Source organism: Staurois parvus, unplaced genomic scaffold, assembly GCF_062004578.1.
Source record: "Staurois parvus isolate SC_StPar_1 unplaced genomic scaffold, SC_StPar_1.0 ptg000315l, whole genome shotgun sequence".
NCBI classification, from domain to species: Eukaryota; Metazoa; Chordata; class Amphibia; order Anura; family Ranidae; genus Staurois; species Staurois parvus.
The window spans coordinates 2,081,170-2,102,986 of NW_028318111.1; the positions used below are offsets into that span (position 1 = coordinate 2,081,170).

The 21,817-nt window shown below is 43.7% G+C and overlaps 1 protein-coding gene across 1 annotated transcript in view; it reads right to left on the minus strand.

Annotated features, from left to right (window-relative positions):
• The window catches only part of CFAP65 (cilia and flagella associated protein 65), a 133,425-nt gene that overhangs the window by 68,505 nt on the left and 43,103 nt on the right, over nucleotides 1-21,817 (minus strand). Inside the window, exons 10-15 of the mRNA XM_089683579.1 lie at nucleotides 21,331-21,531; nucleotides 18,023-18,388; nucleotides 13,156-13,293; nucleotides 8,219-8,464; nucleotides 5,284-5,508; nucleotides 1,385-1,537 (exon numbers count right to left, since the gene is read on the minus strand). Of these exons, the coding sequence (XP_089539705.1) occupies nucleotides 1,385-1,537; nucleotides 5,284-5,508; nucleotides 8,219-8,464; nucleotides 13,156-13,293; nucleotides 18,023-18,388; nucleotides 21,331-21,531 (1,329 nt within the window). The remainder of the gene's footprint in view (nucleotides 1-1,384; nucleotides 1,538-5,283; nucleotides 5,509-8,218; nucleotides 8,465-13,155; nucleotides 13,294-18,022; nucleotides 18,389-21,330; nucleotides 21,532-21,817) is intronic.

Consider the following 21,817-nt stretch of genomic DNA (forward strand, 5'->3'; position numbering starts at 1 on the left):
CTTTTTGCTCTGGGCAATATATAACAAACCAATTCTTAGATACAATACTGTGTACATCAACGAACAAATTTTCCTCAGATGAAAAACCACCAATCAAGGATATAGCAAGGATATATCGCAATCCGATTCTTAGATGTAATATTATATGAGAAACGAACGAATTTTCCTCAGATGAAACTCCACCATTCAAGGAAGTAGGTAATTTCCATGAATATATCTCACGAATCTTTCGTATATTTCCATACCATAGGAACCATGTTTAAAGGTAAGAAAAAAGAATCATGGTGCAGCAAGTTTTATCAATGTAACAAACTTTTTAATGAACGAATAAAACTCACAAGTCAGGTGTCTCCACCGACACCAGTTTTACAAGCATGCATGTGTTTAGGCAGCCGTGCACGAACGTATCTTCGTTTGCTCTGGATCTCCTCCTCTCACATCCAAAGAATGTCTCAGACGTCAGCATCCAGTAGGCCACACCCTACGCGTTTCGTCACCAACGACGTCCTCACGGGGGTTTGTTATATATTGCCCAGAGCAAAAAGGTATTTGTTCATTTTTGAGCTCTGGTGAGTGATTTAAAAACATTTTTTCTGGTGGTGGTTCTTACATAGTGTAGACATTAATTAAAAAAAAAAAAAATTTTTTTGGACATTATTTATGGACACTTTTTTTGCATAATTTTTTATTTTTTAATTTTTATATTCACTTCGTATTATTCACTCAATTAGCGCACTCCTTTTATTTATCTAAGCAAAAAATGTATTTGATTTTTTGAGCTGGGAATTTGCTGCTTTGGAGTTAGAGGGTGTGGCGCTTTTCTTAAAACACTTTTCATGTTATTTAATACACTGACCTTTTTTTTCCCTTTTCCAGCCTCTGCTGGAATCGCTCTCCAGGATGCTAGAAGGTCCTAGGTGAAGTGCAATTGGTATCCCTCCACCTGGGACAAGAGCTAGCGCTACAGAGGAAGCATCAACTTATGCTGCTCCTGCTTCCTCTGCTGATGGCGCCGGCTCGACGCACTCTGATGCTCTGGCAGGTCGGCAAGCCTAGATCGCTATCAGGTTGCCGACCCCAGGCATGCACTTCCCTGGTTTGAGGTCGAGGGCCACATCAGAGGGCTCTGAGAGCCACAAGTGGCCCACAAGTCATGGGGTGAGCACCCCTGAGGTCGAGGGCCACATCAGAGGGCTCTGAGAGCCACAAGTGGCCCACAAGTCATGGGGTGAGCACCCCTGAGGTCGAGGGCCACATCAGAGGGCTCTGAGAGCCACAAGTGGCCCACAAGTCATGGGGTGAGCACCCCTGCCGCAAATGAACCCAACAAAAGAATTCATGAAAATATCCTCATTATCACACACTTCATTATAAGGGTACTTACTGACAATGTCCCCATGCGGCCCTCTCCGGTGATACGCAGGGTGCAGCGTCTTCTTGATACGGGCTCAGAAGGTTCATCAGCTGGCCAAGACAGTACCGTAGCTTTAATGAAGTAATTTGTTTCATCTTGTGGAACAAATGACCAAGTCTGTGACTGCCAGGGACAAAATATATCTTGTCTTATTTCAGACGGAAAACAAACATCTCCACTCTATAATCCCATCATATATAATGATTCTTCTTTCTGCATATTTGTATTTATTTAACGCAGAACTCAACTGTATCTGAGCAAAACAAACTGAAAACGCTATTTAACCTCCCTAGCAGTCTGATTATGTCCATATTTCTGTGCTCAAAGCGGTACATTTTTTTGTATGGAAATATGTATTTTTTTTATTGTAGGCCTGTAATTTTTAGGAATAACTCACTGAAATCTGTCCGAACAAGAGTCTAGTAAACATCCCGGGTATGATAAAATTTGAAACACGAAATCATAAATTATAATTTAAGAAATAATCCTAAAAAATAATAATATAATAATAATAAATTTAATTCAATAATATAATCAAACCAAAAACACTGAAATGTGAAATATAGCGCCAAGTTCGTACATCGCTGAGCGAAGTCGCAAAATCGTTTTCAGTGTCTGATGAGGAATTTCCCCCACGAATCATTATCACTCAATTCTGCAAATGGTTCTGATTTACTATCGCTGTTCTCTAGCCGGTCTAAAACCGCTTTTGACCTAAAGGGACGCTTTTTGGACGCCACGGACTTTTCTCAGTTTCCAGGCAGAAAGAAAAGTAAAAATGTAGGCAGGGCGCCGGACAAAGCACTCGGGACAAAATATATGTGAAATGGTTTGATACAGGAATGTTATACTATGTGATTTTAGTGAATTTAGTGAATGTCACTTTTTGCCATTTTCAAATTTCCCACCAGTTCCGTCCCCCGTACGTCCCGATGTCGCAGGGAACTGAACCCGGAAGACAGATGCCGGCATCGAATGGAGGACATTTCCGGGGACACTGCAGGAGGGACATCGTGGGAGCGCAGGACAAGGTAAGTGAAGAAGAGATCCCGGAGCAACGCTGCATGGTATTCCCAAGTGTAGCTCGAGGTTACCGCTTGTGGTGCTGAATTTTACCCCGAGCTACACTTGGGAATACCGCCAGGGGGGTTCATTCATTTTTAATATTCAAAGCATACTCCCACATCCATCCACGTCTCCATGATTTATTTTGCGGAGAAATCACTTTGAAAAACACCCCCTAGCATATCTAGCTGTGGCCATCTTGAGTAAGGAGAGATGATTCATGTAGCATTTACTACCTGGAATCCATCTACCCTTAGCTCAGGCATGCAGGCAGGAGGGTGTTCTTAGCTGAGAAAGCCCATCCTCCCCTCTTGAAGACTCCTGAGATGTATGACGTCATTTTCCTAGGCATGAAACCTAGGAAGTAACTAAAGAAATGTGAAAAACAGTTCAAAACAAGTCAATATGATATACTTTCCTATCTACTAACTAATGCTAGCAGCAAAAGGATTCAAAATATTCAATGTTTATTGAGAGAGTGAAGTTCCACTTAAAGCGGAGTTCCACTTACCCTGTCAAAAAATAAAAGTCAGCAGCTACAAAAACTGCAGCTGACTTTTAAAAAACAGCCACTTACCTGTCCCTCGGTCCCGAGGTGTGTCCCCCGCAGCCCGTTTTACCAGACGTCCTGTATTCCAGGAGGCCGGCATCTTCAGTGTGGGCACCCGGCTGTGATAGCTTGTGGCTTCACAGCCGGGTGCCCACTGCGCATGCGCGGGTAGCGCTGCGCATCATGAATGGTCCTAGTTTAAAGTTTAAAACAAGTAAATATAATATACCTTCCTATCTATTTACTAAAGCAAGCAGTATATGGATAAAAAATAGTTAATATTGATTGAGAGAGATTGGTTCCACTTTAAAAGTGCTGACCTATTTCAAATTACTTTTCAGAGATCAGCAGTCTCCTCCAAAATGAGCTGACAGAATTACGGCTGCATCACAGTTTTGCAGACAAAGACACACAGAAGCGCTTAGATAGGAAAAGGACCCCAATTATAGCAGAATGAGTCATATAAAGGGGGGGATTTACTAAAACTGGAGCACTCGTAATCTGGTGCAGCTGTGCATGGGAGCCAATCAGATTCCAACTTCATCTTGTTTATTTAAATTTTGACAATAAAACTTGGAAGCTGATTGGTTTCTCTGCACAGCTGCGCCAGATTTTTAACTCTCCAGTTGTAGTAAAAAAAAAACCCCAGAGTATCTAAACTAATATATGACAGTATTTTAAAGGGTAACTCCAGTTTTGCGGGAAAAAAATAGCAAATAAAAAAAAATATAGCGTATACAATAGCAAGTCATATTGTAATTCAACGCTATTAAATATATAAATATAAATGACCTTTCCTTCTCAATCTGCAGCTCTGTAATTTTCGGTAAAATGCAATATGGCAACCTGGAGGTGTTCTGTACATAGATGGTGTACAAAACGCCCCTTGCAAATGTAATTTCCTGCCTTTGTGATTGGCTTACTGATTTTTCCAGAAGTCTGCACTAAGATACAGATTCGATTTTGAGCATCTCCTGCAACAAAAATATCATTTTTGGTGAGATACTCTCAAAGACAAATCATGTCTAAAGGGATATAGACCCTGCCACTCTCCTCATTAGAGCACTGCAAGCACAGCAGCTGATTGCTAATTATATAATCACTTCCATACAGATTCACAAAGCACATGGACACAGACAAACAGCTATTTCTTCTGAATAACAAAAAGCAGGAATCTGCAACAAAGTTTGTTAATCCCTTGACGCCGATATGTGGCCTCACAGAACTGGGCTTTTTTTCGTGAGGCACCATATATACCTGTCTTTCTGCTGGGAGCGCACTGCACGGTGGGCTCCCAGCACAAAGACTGCGGTATCACTGAGAGCACCGGGTTCTGTTCTAACGATCGTGACCCGGGACTCCCAATTCCGGGTCACATGATCGCTGTGATAGCTTCTGATTGGCTATCACAGTGATCAGTCACTATACAGCCCAGCCCCCCTTGTTTTTTTTCTCTGTATGAATGGAGGAGAGAGATACACTGTATCTCTCTGACTCCTGGCATAGAGGGGAAAAAAATGTTTGTAAAAAAAAAAAAATAAGATAAATAAATAAATATTAAAAAATAAAAGAAAAAAATAAAGAAAAAATACCTAGATGAAGGTTTGATCTAGTTCAGTGCCAGGGTAAGTGTATGGATCAAGGTCATGGTCAAAGGTCAAGGTAAAAATGTCAGGGTCAAAGGTCAGGATTTAAAAAAAATTGGTGTCAGTGTGTTTTAGGTAAAAAAAAGACAAAAACAAAATGTGCACTATTACGTCTGGGCTGTACTACGGGTACAAATAAATAACAAACACATATATGGTATCTCTGCGATTGCCAAGAGCTGGAAGATTTATTTTGGGTTGTTCTTTGGTGGTAGATTATGGTAGTAACAAGAAACACACAGCTAAATTTAAAAAAAATGATTTTTTTTTTACTATTTTGGGCCAGTTTTCCTTTGATAATAAAAAAAATCAGGAGATATCCATTACCATTTACCATCAAATGAAAGTCCAATTTGTCCTGAAAAAAACGCGGTAAAATTCACCTGGATGTACAAAGTAGTTGTGATGATATGTACGGTTTTCATAACACATGTCAACGTTGCAGAATTGTGCTTTGGCATTTAGATTTGTTTTACCCTCAGGAGTGAAGGGGTTAAAGTCCCTGCAATGTATATCCGGATGGGAATTATTTTTTTTCTCAATAAAAGTGGAGTTAATCTTTAGGACATGGCCTGTATACTGAAATGTTGTCTGATATGGCATCTTACCAAGGTCTCATTCGGTCTCAAAATTCCCTTGCAGGGACTGACTGAGATAAGAGACTGGTCAGCCTGCGGGATCTTCCACTCAAAGTGCAGCGGGACTCTGCAGCAGTTCTTCATGGAGTGGGAGCTCTCAGACTGGGTCCCAACGTAGGTCGGCTTAAAGTAAAGTCTTCCCTCATTTCCTAGGTAGAGTTCTGGGGTTTCGGCTCTACAAAACAGGACAATGTCCTTCCAGACGGAAAGAAAACAATCAGAAAAACTGCAATCAGAAATCAGTCAGTCTCATGTGCGGGTAGATGGCAACACCCTTTCATACAAATATCGCTACATTTGTTATTTATACATAGATAAAGTCATAATGCAGAATCGCAGGCCAACTGAATTACATGCAGAGCTCCCATTGGACTGTACAGCCATTCAGGAGCCTGCAGAGAAGGAAGGGATAGCAGAGGACAAGAGCCAGGGGTGGACTAACCATTTGGAAACTCGGGCACTGCCCGAGAGCCGCGGTCAGTAGGGGGCCCCATGAGATGCCCCTGGTACCTTTTTCATAGGCTTTTTTGAGTTTGGGCAAGGACACAGGGGCCCCATGATCCCCTATTGCTCGGGGGCCCCATGAGTTGTCAGTCCGCCCCTGACAAGAGCAAACTTCAAGCATTAAAGCTGAAGTGTAATGTACGCATCAAATATCTTTCCTTGTTCCTTCTAGCCCCCAACATCCGAATAGCTCATTTAGAACCCTAAGATAGCGCCCCCCCGTGTCTGTACACACAAAATAACATAAGGGTACGTCGCTTTGTCTGTACATGGGAATGATTGTGGGCAGTCAGCAAGTGGTTAAAGCTGAAGTGTAATGTATGCATCAAATCCCAACCACAGCACCTCCAGCCTGGAGTTTGCATGTTCTCCCTGTGCCTGCGTGGGTTTCCTCCGGGTACTCCAGTTTCCTCCCACACTCCAAAGACATGCTGGTAGGTGAATTGGCTCCTGTCTAAATTGTCCCTAGTATGTGTATGTATGAATGTGAGTTAGGGACCCTAGATTGTACGCCCCTTGAGGGTTAGGGACCTTAGAATGTACACTCCTTGAGGGTTAGGGACTGATGTAAATGTACAATATATATGTAAAGTGCTGTGTAAATTGATGGCGCTATATAAGTACCTGAAATTAATAAATAAATACCTTTCCTTGGTCCTTCTACCCCCCTTCCCCCCCCCCCCCAACATTCAAACAGCTCTTCTGGGACCCTATGATGTCATTACTGGGTCTTTCTGCTGCTCTTTGCTTCTTAGTAAAGCAGAACTACACGGCATCTGAGCGCCACAAACCAAAAGTGCTGTTTAATTCATTTTTAATATTCAAAGCAAATCCCCACATTCATGCATGCTCTATTTTGCTGAGAAATCACTTAGACACCCTCCCCCTTCCCTAGTATTTCTGGCCATGGCCATCTTGAATAAGGGCAGATGATTCATGTAGAATTTACTTCCAGGAATCCATCTGCCCTTAGCTCAGACATGCAGGCAGGAGGGTGTGCTTAGCTGAGAACACCCATCCTCCCCTCTTGAAGACTCCTGAGATGTATGACGTCATTTTCCTAGGCATGAAACCTAGGAAGTAACTAAAGAAATGTGAAAAACAGTTCAAAACAAGTCAATATGATATACTTTCCGATCTACTAACTAATGCTAGCAGCAAAAGGATTCAAAATATTCAATGTTTATTGAGAGAGTGAAGTTCCACTTAAAGCGGAGTTCCACTCACCCTGTCAAAAAATAAAAGTCAGCAGCTACAAAAACTGCAGCTGACTTTTAAAAAACAGCCAATTACCTGTCCCGAGGTGTGTCCCCCGCAGCCTGTTTCACCAGACGTCCTGTATTCCAGGAGGCCGACATCTTCAGTGTGGGCACCCGGCTGTGATAGCTTGTGGCTTCACAGCCGGGTGCCCACTGCGCATGCGCGGGTACCGCTGCGCATCATGAATGGTCCTGTAGTCTTCTGGGACCTGTCACGGGTCCCAAAAGACTACATGGAGGGAGGGAGGACACCTGTCGCTTCTGATAGCCTAGGCGATCGAACCGGAAGTGGGAGCGGGTACCTGTCAAATTCAGGTACCTGCTCCCCCTTCCCCCACCCCTCAAAGGTGCCAATCCTTGATGGGGAGCGGGGGAGCAGTCCTTAAAGCGGAACTTCCCCTTTTGGGTGGAGCTACGCTTTAAGGCCGTGTTTAGTAGAAGGGGCCAGTAGGCTCCTTTACACATCACAGTACCCTTCCTAAAGCGTAATATAAAAGAACACATTCTGGCATCCCTTTAAATGTGTATCCCTGATGGGCTCTGAGCGCTGGAGACTTTAGTAGCTGTGCACTTAGCTGATCAGTTGACTGATTATACTCTAATAGGGTGTAATCAAGCAACTGTTCAGCAGATTGCACAGTGAAAGTCTGCAGTACTTAGTGACAAGCAGGAATGCATGTGTAAATGGATGTGTTTTTACAAATAATACTCAGAAAAAGCAGTACAGTTGCTGGCACCAGCCTTAAGGACCATGATCACACATGACAAGTATGACGAAAAATAATTGATGGTAAAGAATGCTAATAGTTGTTAAAAACATCACAACTATCATAAAACCATCCTGCTGCTGTAGTGCACTAGTAGGGCTGCCCCCATGGGCATATTTGCTGTGTTGAGGACAGGGGCGGACTGACAACTCATGGGGCCCCCGGGCAATAGGGGATCATGGAGCCCCTGTGTCCTTGCCCAAACTCAAAAAAGCCTATGAAAAAGGTACCAGGGGCATCTCATGGGGCCCCCTACGGACCCCGTGCCCTCGGGCAGTGCCCGAGTTTCGAAATGGTCAGTCCGCCCCTGGTTGAGGACAGGATCACTTTAGAGGGTGCATTTTTCAAAAGCCTGCCTCAGAAAATGATGCTTACCTGAGTGAAATCAGGACTGTCATTGAGTTGCAGTGGCAGAATGTTCTTTATCAGTCCAGTTTCATGAGGGCTGGTCCTCACCAGGAATATCTGATGAGACCCAGGTGCCAAGTGACTGGAGGCTGGCTTGACCTGGACATTCGGGCAGCTTTTCTGGTCTATGACATAAGTCATTATCACGGAGCCAGTGTTCTTCATCAGCAAACTGCGATGTGTGTGCTCATCTCGTCTCACTGGCGGAAAAACCTGCAACACAGAAGATCACTATAGTTATTGCAGTAGTGATATGACATACTGAAGCAGTTTATGTGACATACAAATATCAGAGCAGCACAGTGGCTTTGCTGTCAACACTTCTGCCTTGCAGCACTGGGGTCCTTGGTTAGAATCACTATCAGCTTGGAGATTGCATGTTCTCTCTGTGCCTGCATGGGTTTCCTTGGGGTACTCTGGTTTCCAGGCATTCTGGTAGATTAGGTGGCTTCTGTCTAAACTGGCCCCAGTATATGTCTGTGCAAACTCGCCTGACCTGAACCCCATAGAGAAAGATGAGAGACATGAGACCGAACAATGCAGAAGAGCTGATGGCCGCTATTGAAGCATCCTGGTCTTCCATAACACCTTAGCAGTGCCACAGGCTGATAGCTTCCATGCCATGCCGCATTGAGGCAGTAATTGCTGCAAAAGGGGCCCAAACCAAGTACTGAGTACATATGCAGCTTCTACTTTTCAGAGGTCCGATATTGTTCTATGTACAATCCTTGTTTTATTGGTTGCATGGAATATTCTCATTTTCTGAGATTGTGGATTTGGGGTTTTCATGAGCTGTAAACCATAATCATCACAATGATGACAAATCACGGCTTGAACTATCTTGCTTTGCATGTAATGAGTCTATCTCATATATTAGTTTCACCTTTTAAGTTGTATTACTGAAATAAATGAACTTTTGCACGATATTCTAATTTTTTGAGATTCACCTGTAGTAAGGGAGGGCTATAATCCCTGTCAGGTTTTTTTCCCATCTGTGTCCCATTGGGGAGATTTTCCTCCATTTTCCTCCTCCTATCCCATAGCCAAATAGGAAGTGACAAGAAATCCATTCAAACAGAAAAACAAAGAAGAATGACTGCAGAAAAAGACCAACTGGTCCATCAAGTCTGCATCATTTTTGTTTATATATACAATATGTATTATCCCCCCCCATACCTCTATACAACACCCTTCATCCATATTATACCTTTATATACCATCCCTCCCCCCTATTATACCCCATAAACCTCTATATAACACCCTTCATCCATATTGTAGCCACCCCATAACGCTATGTAACACATCTCCCCACATTATACCCTTCATACCTCTTTATAACACCCCTCATCCACATTATACCTCTATATAACATGTCTCCTCCATATTATACTCCTCATACCTCTACATAAAACCCTTCCCCCATATTACACCCCCGTACCTCTATATAACACTCCTCCCCCATTTTATGTCTCTATATCATAACCCTCCCCCATAATATACCTCTATATAACACCCCTCCCCCATATATTACCCCCCATACCTCTATACAACACCCTTCATCCATATTATACCTTTATATAACACCCCTCCCCCATATATTACCCCCCATACCTCTATACAACACCCTTCATCCATATTATACCTTTATATAACATCCCTCCCCCCTATTATACCCCCATAAACCTCTATATAACACCTTTCCTCCATATTATAGCCACCCCATAATGCTATGTAACACATCTCCCCACATTATACCCTTCATACCTCTTTTTTAACACCCCTCATCCACATTATACCTCTACATAACATGTCTCCTCCATATTATACTCCTCATACCTCTACATAAAGCCCTTCCCCCATATTATACCCCCGTACCTCTATATAACACTCCTCCCCCATTTTATGTCTCTGTATCATAACCCTCCCCATAATATACCTCTATATAACACCCCTCCTCCGTATATTACCCCCATACCTCTATACAACACCCTTCATCCATATTATACCTCTATATAACACCCCTCGTCCATATTGTACCCCTATTCTTCTACATAACACCCTTCCGCCATATTATAGCCACCCCATAACTCTATGTAACACATCTCCCCACGTTATACCCTTCATACCTCTTTATAACACCCCTCATCCACATTATACCTCTACATAACATGTCTCTTCCATATTATATCCCTCATACCTCCACATAAAACCCTTCCCCCATATTATACCCCCGTACCTCTATATAACACTCTTCCCCCATTTTATGTCTCTATATCACAACCCTCTCCCATAATATACCTCTATATAACACCCCTCCTCCGTATATTACCCCCCATACCTCTATACAAAACCCTTCATCCATATTATACCTCTATATAACACCCCGCCTCCATATTATACTCCCATTCCTCTATCTAACACCCTCCCCCCTAATATATCCCCCATACCTCTATCTACCACCCTTACCCCATAACTCTATATAACACCCCTCCCCCATATTATACCCCCCCCCCCCCCATACCTCTATATAACACTCCTCCCCAATTTTTGTCTCTATATCACAATCCTCCCCCATAATATACCTCTATACAACACCCGTCCCGCATATTATACCCCCCATACCTCTATATAACACCCCTCCCCCATTTTTTTACTTTTTTTCAGTTGAGCACAAATCTGCATTTATCCCAAGCATGTTTCAATCCAACTCCAAAGTGAAGGGAATCCCTGGCAGTAACTAGGTTCACTAGAACTAGTGTCACCTTTGGAAGATTTCTCCTCTATCCCTGTATGGTGACCAAAATTAGAGTAAAGTTATAACCCCTGCCTGCCATTTTCTGGCATCTGCGTCGCATTGGGGAGATTTCACTTTATTTCCTGTTCCATAGCCAAAAGAGGAAGTGAGAGGAAATCCCTCCAAAGTGCAGGAATCCCTGGTGGTCACCAGAACTAGTGGTCCCCAATGGAAGACTGCTACAGTATCTTTCGGTTTCAGTGATAATGGTAAACAGGACAAATACAGAGAGTGAATCTCCCTAACAGGGACACGGACAGCAATAAAAACCTGAAAAGTGTTTTAATCCCTCCCCGCTCTATCCAAAAACTAGGAAACAAAACTTTTGCCTTTAGTTATACTTAAAAGGATAAGTTCCCCCTCACTTTTTAAAAACAGCGCAGCTGTGCAGGGTTCTGCTGACACAGCCGTATCATTCATTCACAGTGTTTTGTGAATGAATGAACTACAAGTCCCAACAACCTTAGCGGCTGTCAGCTTGTAGTTCTCAATGAACTACCACATCGCTGGGGAGCGTCGTGGTAGTTAATGGAACCTTCCTGTCAGTATATCTGCTTGCTCATACATCACGTACGGGCATGCAGATATACTGACAGGTCTGCAGGAGACCTGCATGGCGCCAGCAATCTGCTGATCACTGGTGCAATGCTTTACAGGCTCCTGCAACCAAAAATAATTAATGTACATTTTTTATCTGCAATATTTATTTTTTGGTTAAAGGGTGAACTTATCCTTTAACCTCCTCGGCGGTCTGATTATTTCCGATTTTTTGTGCTGAAAGCGGTACCATTTTTGTGCATGGAAATATGTAGTTTTTTATTGTAGGCTGTAATTTTTAGGAATAACTCACTGAAATCTGTCCGAACAAGAGTCTAGTAAACATTCCGGATATAATAAAACTTGAAACACGAAATCATAAATTATAATTTAATAAATAATCATAAAAATAATAATATAATAATAATAAATTTAATTCAATAATATAATCAAACCAAAAACACTGAAATTTGAAATACAGAGGCAAATTCGCACATTGCTGAGCAAAGTCGCAAAATCGTTTTCAGTGTCTGATGAGGAATTTCCCCCACGAATCATTATCACTCAATTCTGCAAGTGGTTCTGATTTACTATCGCTGTTCTCTAGCCGGTCTAAAACCGCTTTTGACGTAAAGGGACGCTTTTTGGACGCCATGGACGTTTCTCAGTTTCCAGGCAGAAAGAACAGTAAAAATGCAGGCAGGGCGCCGGACAAAGCAGTAGGGACAAAATATATGTGAAATGCATTGAAACAGCAATGTTTTACTATATAATAATCATTTTTAAAAAAATGAAATTTTAAAAAAATTTCAAATTTGCCTCCGGTTCCGGCGCCCGTACGTCCCGATGTCACAGGGACTGGAACACGGAAGCTGGATGCCGGCATTGGCCGGAGGAGATGGCCGGGGACGCTGCAGGGGACACATCGCGGGAGCGAAGGACAAGGTAAGTGCTGCAGGGACTCCCTGAGCAACGCCGCATGGTAAGCCTGAGTGTAGCTCGGGGTTACCGCTCTTGGTACTGAAATTTTACCCTGAGCTACACTCGGGAATACCGCCAGGGGGGTTAAAGTGGATGTAGTAGTAACACAATGGGGTTGATTTACTAAAGTCAAACAGATGTTGCACTCTGCAAGTGCAGTTGCTGCAGAACTTAGTAAATGAGGTGAAGCTTCACTTTGTAAAGAATCAGTGAAACAATAATACAGCGCAAAGCATGAAATGAATCAAAAATAATCATACACAAATCATAATAAATTCTGTAGTTATAAAATAAATGTCCAAAACCACCAAAATGAAAAAAAAAATATAACATTTGTGTCCAAATACAAAAAGTGATGAAACCAAAACCAAAAAAAGTTTTAGTTTTTAGTACTTTGTAAAGAATACCCAATCACATGCAAAGAGAATAAAAAAACAGAATTTTTTTCTTGTGCATGATGGGATGATGGAAGTCAGCGGAGCTTCCCCTCATTTACTAAGCTGTAGAGCAACTGCACTTGCAGTCTATTTGCCTTTAATACATCAAACTTACAGTATAACATTTTCCTCAAAGTGATTGTTAAAGTTCTTACCATACGAGGAGAATCCAGAACACAGCTGGGTACAAAGTGCTCCTGTCCTAACTCAAAGGTGTGGCCTCTCACCCGTAGGGTAATGCACCAAGGGGGGCACACAGTGGCGTCTTTTACATTGCGATAATTCCGCAGAACCTGTGGATAAAGATTCATCCTCAAGATATAAATGATGATGGTACCCAAATCAATCAACAGGAACATGTAGTAGTGTTGTATATATTTTCCTTATTCATTGTATAGTTAGGAAAAAAAATAAACACCTGAAACGCCCTGTTAGGACCTCACACCAATGCCATCACCCAAGGAGGTGGGTCTTTGACAGCCTGGGCTCAGAGAAAGTGGGTTAAATTATGCTGAATGATCCAACTCAAAGACTGGCAGACAGCTCACTCAACCTATTTCCTCTGAGCCCAGGTTTTCCTGTACCCATCCCAGCTTGTGACTGAACAGGGAAAGGAGAATCAGTAAAATGATGAGCTCATCTCTCTGTCACTCTACTTTGTCCTTCTATAAGCTCGCTTTTTGTCAGTACATGAATCGACTGGCTCCTTGCACTGATAAATAAGTGCAGTGCTGAAATCCTAATAAATATTGAGTGCAAAAATTCCAAAATCCACACATGCGCTGTGGAGCGCTTAAATAAATGACAGTGAGAAGAACGTCTTAGGACGTTAACTGTGCAAGAAGTGACATAAATTATTGATAAATAGTGGAAAATGACATATACCGTATTTTTCGCTCCATAAGACGCACCTAGGTTTTAGAGGCAGAAAACAGGGGAAAAAAATTCTGAACTAATGGACTACAGACACAGTACAGGGATGACCAGAGACTGCAGACACAGTACAGGAGATGACCAGAGACTGCGGACACAGTACAGGAGATGACCAGTGACTGCGGACAGCACAGGGATGACCAGAGACTGTGGACAGTAAAGGAGATGACTGCTGACCTTTGGGGAGGGGGGGAGCGGGTACCTGAATTTGACAGGTACCCGCTCTTACTTCCGCGGAGTTGTTCTTTGATCTTACCTGTTCCTCTATCCAGCGGCACGCTGTCTTCCCGACTTCTGTAGTGTCGGCGCTCGGCATGACAGACGGGTGCCCAGTGCGCATGGGCGAGAAGCACTTGCGCTTTGTGATTGGTCCGGCGGCTTCTGGGATCTGTCATGTGTCCCAGGTACCGCCTTACCATTCACAAAAAGCACCGCTTCTTGCGCATGCGCACTTGGCACCCGACTGTCATGCCCAGTGCCCACACTACAGAAGCCGGGAAGACAGCGTGCCGCTGGATAGAGGAACAGGTAAGATCAAAGAACAACTCCGCGGAAGTAAGAGCGGGTACCTGTCAAATTCAGGTACCCGCTCCCCCCCCTCCCCAAAGGTCAGCAGTCATCTCCATAAGGTCTGAGCGGCCGGCCCGGTATTCTGATACGGCGGCGGTGGAAATACCGGACCGGCTGCTCCATATTCGCTCCATAAGACGCACTGACATTTTCCCCCCTTTTTTGGGGGGAAAAAAGTGCGTCTTATGGAGCGCAAAATACGGTAAGTCCAAAGCTCAATAATATGGTGAAATCCGTGACTCCAGTGATAATGAATGAGTATACATTGCACTAACCAGACAGCACAATGTTATGCGCATTTGTGTAATTTGACCACTCCTGGTCCTCTGGATATGGAAAGGTGAGAATCAAAGGACCATCTGGCAAACCAACCGAAAGACAGGTAATCAAATGGTCATCACTCTCCAGGGGTCAGGAACACTCATCCATCCAACAGGGGGATCACTCTCCAGGTAACAGGTATCAGAATCAACCAGCAGGGGGATCACTCTCAGTAACGAGCATGGAGCAAGAAAATAATTCACCTTGAAGGGGGGGCCTCGCAATAAACCGAGCCCAAGCAAAAAATTCTAATAGTGTAGTAAATTTATGTTTATGGCTCCTTGCACTGTTTTTCTTTTTCTCACAATCCTGTTGACTGCAGAGCTCAATCTTAGTCCCGTGACAACTGAGTCTAGTGAAGACTGAGATTGAGCTCTGCGGTCACTTTTGCAGCAGTTGTTTTCCTATTCCGGGTCACAATCCTGCGCAATGTCCTTTTGTCTCTTTCAGTCAGTTGACAACGGCGACCGAGCTTACGCTTGTCAGACGACGTTTTGCCAGAAACTGTATATGCCGTCATAACCTTTGATACTGGACCTCACGACACGGAAAATAAATTGCCAACTTCAGTCCCAGAGGCACCAGCTAAGAAGGCACCAACAATTTGCCCTCTTTGAAGCTCAGTAAACTCTGACATGACTCTGACATCAGGTCAGCAGAGGGGCCCAAGAAATGGAAGCATTGCAGGGACTTTTAATAATTTTTGAGACACAGGTACCAAATCCAGTGCCGTAACCTGCGTTGCTCAAAATAATTCCAGCCGGCTGCCATCCCCGGCGGAGTGATCTCATGCACATGCTCAGTTCCATAAGGACAGGGGCCAAGACTGATGTGAGGCTACTGACATTGACAGGGAGCAGCAGCACGAATCCCGGCGGCTGGAGGGGCAGCAGTGCAACACGCAGTGAGTGACATCTGGATAGAGTCCCCAGAATCTTCACTAAGTCTTATGATCATCAGCATTAGGATAATCACACAGCACAGCAGGCGATCTACGGCTCTGTCACATTGGGGGAGATTTACTAAAGCTGGATCACTCAGAATCTGGTGCAGCTGTGCATGGGAGCCAATCAGCTTCATGCCCTCACAAGTCCACTCCTGTCTGCTGTGCGGTGTACGCAGACACAAACTGAATAGGCGGGGTCAGGGGAGGGACCAGGGGCAGGGCCAAGGGTGGGGTCGAATGGGCCCCGTTAGGTAGGCTGTATGGGGCCCCATGATTTCCAATAGCAGCCTTGATGATATCATTTCAGGTGGTCTGTCCAGGACAACCTAGGCCCAGAGGAACTGCCAGCCAGTGTAATTCAACCAGGATCGCTGAAGACATCTAGTGACAGAAAGGAATTACTGAGAGGGACAGCTCCTGGCTGAAGGTGACAACGGCAGCAAAATCTGCCTTTTTTATTAAGATTTTTTTCATCACTTTAAAACATATGAATTTTTGAGTTTATTCTGCTTAAAGTGTTACTAAATCCAGGACACATATGCATGGGGGAAAGAGGTTCCCCCCAGAAGGTAGTTTCATATGGGACCATGCAGCTCAATCAAAAGGAAAAAATGAGTAAATAGCACACTCACCAGAGGCATAATTTAATTGCGCATTTGTGTCATATACACCAAAGGTCCCTCAATTAATGGATGGAATGAAGCTCGAAATGACTCCGTGATGGGGGTGCCGCATCTGGGGGTCCCCTAAAGTAGACCTGGCTCCAAACAGGATCAGCTGAATGTGACTCTGGGCCCTGGGATAATCACCTTGTGGTCCTGGGGAGTTAAGTGCAGCTGGTATGGGTGGGTGGCCCCCGGACCTCCTGGATCCAGCGGCTTGACGTCACGGCTAGCAGGGGCTCCTCCTTGACGCGCGTTTCGTATCACACGTACATCATCAGAAGGGATAAGAGCCATTTTATTGGAAAAACAATTATGCTTAGCACAAATAGTACACAGAAGCTGAGCAAACCACCACCATAGCTTCACCAAATTAAAAAGACAACAATGTCTGGCCACCTAAGCAGCTGCTCATACAACCACACACATACACACATGGGAGGCGATAAATAATTAAGAGAGGATGTGAGGAATCAGATGGGATGAAATTCCTGTATATCTGATAATGCAGAGGATTAACCCCTTAGGCTCTGCAGTGAGTATAACAAGCACGCTTTACTGCATCTACAGACTGATTGTACTGTTGTGGGTTTAGTAACACTTTAAGTTCTTTTTTTGTCCCTCTGTCTCGCTCATCAGCTCACCTCAATTCTGTCTCATACAAGGTATTAATCTGTGAGGGTTGGAAGACTACTCTGAAGGCGGTGGATTTCAGAGGTGGGATGTCGGTGACCTCTGGGGTGACCCGGAATGGGCTGTGAGGTTTGCAGGTCCACATAACAGTCACTTTCTCCTTAATACAGTGGTTCTCAACCTTCCTAATGCCGCGACCCTTTAATACAGTTCCTCATGTTGTGGTGACCCCCAACCATAAAATTATTTTCGTTGCTACTTCATAACTGTAATTTTGCTACTATTATGAATCGTAATGTAAATATCTGATATGCAGGATGTATTTTCATAATTTTACATTTACCCAGTAATTATAATTCAAGAGTGTCATTTTACCTCCAATACTGCTGCTTTCAACACAGTAGCTGCTTTTAACAGAGTAGCTGCTTTCAACACAGCAGCTGCTTTCTACACAGTAGCTGCTCTTTACACACATGTGACTGGTCCACATAAGTACATTATGGCGCCAACCCTGTCACATACACCTGAATTTGTACGGGGTGTATGTGACGGGATTGGTGCGATGATGTCATCACGCCAGGTACTCGTATGTGGGCGAATCTGCATGTGGGTAGACCCGCCTGGAGACGGATAGAGGAGCGGTGTCTCGGTTCCTAAGACCATCAGAAATATGTGTTTTTCGATGGTCTTAAGTGACCCCTGTGAAAGGGTCGTCTAACCCCCAAAGGGGTCGTGACCCACAGGCTGAGAACCGCTGCCTTAGTATGATTGGTCAGGGACAAAGGAAGAGGTTCAGGTGGCGTTTCTTCCATGCGTCCTACACTTCAACCAAAATCAAAGTCTGTATATGCAGTAAAGCATGCTTCTTTACTGCATATACAGACTGATTGTACTGTTGTGGGTTTAGTAACACTTTAAGTTCTTTTTTTTGTTCCTCTGTCTCGCTCATCAGTTCACCTTGTAGAAGATGAAGCCCTCCAATTCTGCCTCATACAAGGTATTAATCTGTGAGGGTTGGAAGACCACTCTGAAGGCGGTGGATTTCAGAGGTGGGATGTCGGTGACCTCTGGGGTGACCCGAAATGGGCTGTGAGGTTTGCAGGTCCACATAACAGTCACTTTCCCCGTAGTATGATTGGTCAGGGACAGAGGAAGAGGTTCAGGTGGCGTTTCTTCCGTGCGTCCTACACATCGACCAAAATCAAAGTTTCTGGTGCTGGCTGTAATATGTGATAACAATATAGAATCCTCACGATTGAAGTCATCATTGAAATATTCAGTTACGGCATCAGGAAAGGGGTGTATCTCAGGAGTACCCTCAGTCTGGAAATAACAAAAAAATCCATTTACTTTTATTACTTTCAGATCAAATTCAGTAAAAATTATGTTTATGGAGTGTCCCTTTACAAATATAATGTTTGTATAGACACATGGAGAGTTTTACTAAAACTGGAGAGTGTAAAATCTGATGCAGCTCTACATAGAAACCAATCAGCTTCCAGGTTTTATCGTCAAAGCTTAACTGAACAAGCTGACGTTAGAAGCCGATTGGCTGCCATGTACAGCTGCACCAGATTCTCAGTGCTCCAGTTTTAGTAAATCTCCCCTATGGTGTTAGTCAATGCTTTAAATAAACATGAGATCATAATGGCTATGTTTCTTCTTTTTTGTATGCAGATATAATATTGATCTATGGCAGTTGTCTCCAAACTGGTACCCTTTGCTTGCTTTTATCTGGCCCTTGGGTCATTATTCCCCTCAGTATCAACAACAGTGGGGTATAATGCCTGCCAATGACACTGACAACTGACAACAAGGCACTATGCCTCCCAATGAAACCAAGATGGGGCACTATTCCTCCCACTACACCAACAATGAGGCACTATTCCTCCCACTGACACCAAAGATGGAACACTGTTTATTCCCACTGACACCAAGATATTCTCTACACCCCCGCGGGCCACAGTCCGCCAAAAGTGGCGTCGGTAGGGCGGCGCGCGCCCCCTACCCGGGAATGCCAATCACGTATATATACGTACCGCTCTGTAGAAGTACTTCTACTATAGGGCTGGAGGTTAAGACTAAGGAAGAACATTGAATATATCCACCCACTGCAGGCATGTTGTTGTAATGACATATAATGACCAGGAACCAGGTGGCAACCAGGAGAAGTTGGGCAATTTTTCTTGTGGTTTACATGCCTACTTTAAAGTAGAACTAAAGGCAATACAGGTGAAACTCGAAAAATCAGAATGTCGTGCAAAAGTCCATTTATTTCAGTAATGCAACTTAAAAGGTGAAACTAATATATGAGATAGACTCATTACATGCAAAGCAAGATAGTTCAAGCCGTGATTTGTCATCATTGTGATGATTATGGCTTACAGCTCATGAAAACCCCAAATCCACAATCTCAAAAAATGAGAATATTACATGCAATCAATGAAACAAGGATTGTACATAGAACAATATCGGACCTCTGAAAAGTATAAGCATGCATATGTACTCAGTACTTGGTTTGGGCCCCTTTTGCAGCAATTACTGCCTCAATGCGGCGTGGCATGGAAGCTATCAGCCTGTGGCACTGCTGAGGTGTTATGGAAGACCAGGATGCTTCAATAGCGGCCTTTAGCTCTTCTGCATTGTTCGGTCTCATGTCTCTCATCTTTCTCTTGGCAATGCCCCATAGATTCTCTATGGGGTTCAGGTCAGGCGAGTTTGCTGGCCAATCAAGCACCATAATCCCACGGTCATTGAACCAGGTTTTGGTGCTTTTGGCAGTGTGGGCAGGTGCCAAGTCCTGCTGGAAAATGAAGTCAGCATCCCCATAAAGCTCATCTGCGGAAGGAAGCATGAAGTGCTCCAAAATCTCCTGGTAGACGGCTGCGTTGATCCTGGACTTAATGAAGCACAGTGGACCAACACCAGCAGATGACATGGCTCCCCAAATCAACACAGACTGTGGAAACTTCACACTGGACTTCAAGCATCTTGCAGTGTGTGTCTCTCCATTCTTCCTCCATACTCGGGGTCCTTGGGCCTCTCCATTCTTCCTCCATACTCGGGGTCCTTGGGCCTCTCCATTCTTCCTCCATACTTGGGGTCCGTATGCAAAAGTTGCTCTCATCAGAAAAGAGGACTTTGGACCACTGAGCAACAGACCAGGTCTGTTTTTCTCTAGCCCAGGTAAGACGCTTCTGACGTTGTTTGTTGTTCAGGAGCGGTTTGACAAGAATACGACATTTGAAGCCCATGTCCAGGATCCGTCTGTGTGTCGTGGCTCTTGATGCACTGACTCCAGCCTCAGTCCACTCCTTGTGAAAGTCCCCAACACTTTTGAATGTCCTTTTCCTGACAATCCTCTCCAGGCTGCGGTCATCCCGGCTGCTTGTGCACCTTTTTCTTCCACACTTTTCCCTTCCACATAACTTTCTATTAATGTGCTTTGATACAGCACTTTGGGAACATCCAACTTCTTTTGCAATTACCTTTTGAGGCTTTCCCTCCTTATGGAGGGTGTCAATGATGGTTTTCTGCACAACTGTCAGGTCAGCAGTCTTTCCCATGATTGTGATTCCTACTGAACCAGACTGACCATTTAAAGGCTCAGGAACCCTTTGCAGGTGTTATGGCTTAATTAGCTGATTAGAGTGGGACACTTTGAGCCGAGAATATTGCACCTTTTCACAATATTCTCATTTTCTGAGATTGTGGATTTGGGGTTTTCATGAGCTGTAAGCCATAATCATCAAAATGATGACAAATCGCAGCTTGAACTATCTTGCTTTGCATGTAATGAGTCTATCTCATATATTAGTTTCACCTTTTAAGTTGCATTGCTGAAATAAATGGACTTTTGCACGATATTCTGATTTTTCGAGTTTCACCTGTATTTTAACATTTTGGATAAGGTAAAGGAGGGTTATAACCCCTATCAGGTTTTTTTTTTTTTTTGCCATATGTGTCCCATTGAGAAGATTTCCCCTCACTTCCTGTCCTATAGCCAAAACAGGGAGTGATAGGAAAAAAGTGAGGGAATAGAGAGGGTGGATCACAGACAGCAATAAAAACCTGGCAGGTGTTCTAATCCATCTCCACTCTATCCAAAACCAAAAATAAAAAGTTTTGTTTTCAGTTATACATATAGTGTTACACACACTCCAGAAACAAATAGAAGTAAAGCTCAGGAAAGAAGAAAAAGAAGGAATGTTATGAACAGATTTGTGATCCTGGATATTCGTGTGTACTTTTGTCAGAGTCCAGACCTGTTCGTGAAGAACCAGAGCCCCCTCACTATCCGTGCTTAGTTTGTTTTCCTCTATCATGGCATCCAGGATATCAGGTGGGTAGATTGTCAGCCCCCGTGTCATGTTTGTTCTGTAAAGGGACAAATGCTTAGGAAGTACAATGGCCGGCTTCTCCGTGTCCGAGTGACAAGTGCCAATCAGGTCCACAAACAAAGGATCCTAGAACACAAGAACATGTTACATAGTTATCTAGGTTGCAAAGTTTACAGTTGTAAGCGCAACCACACCCCAGTCTGGGTCATTGCCTGAGAATATATTGGAACCCGAGTCAGCATAACAGTCAAGCAACTAGCATTTTCAGGAGGAGAGAAATGGCTGTCTTTCACATTTCCCTTAGGATAAGTTGCCTGGACAGAACTCCAGTCATACAGCTAAATACACAGATTAAATGCATCCACAATAGCTGTTTGCCTTCCAAAGAGAAGTAAAGGACTGAAGAGCTCAT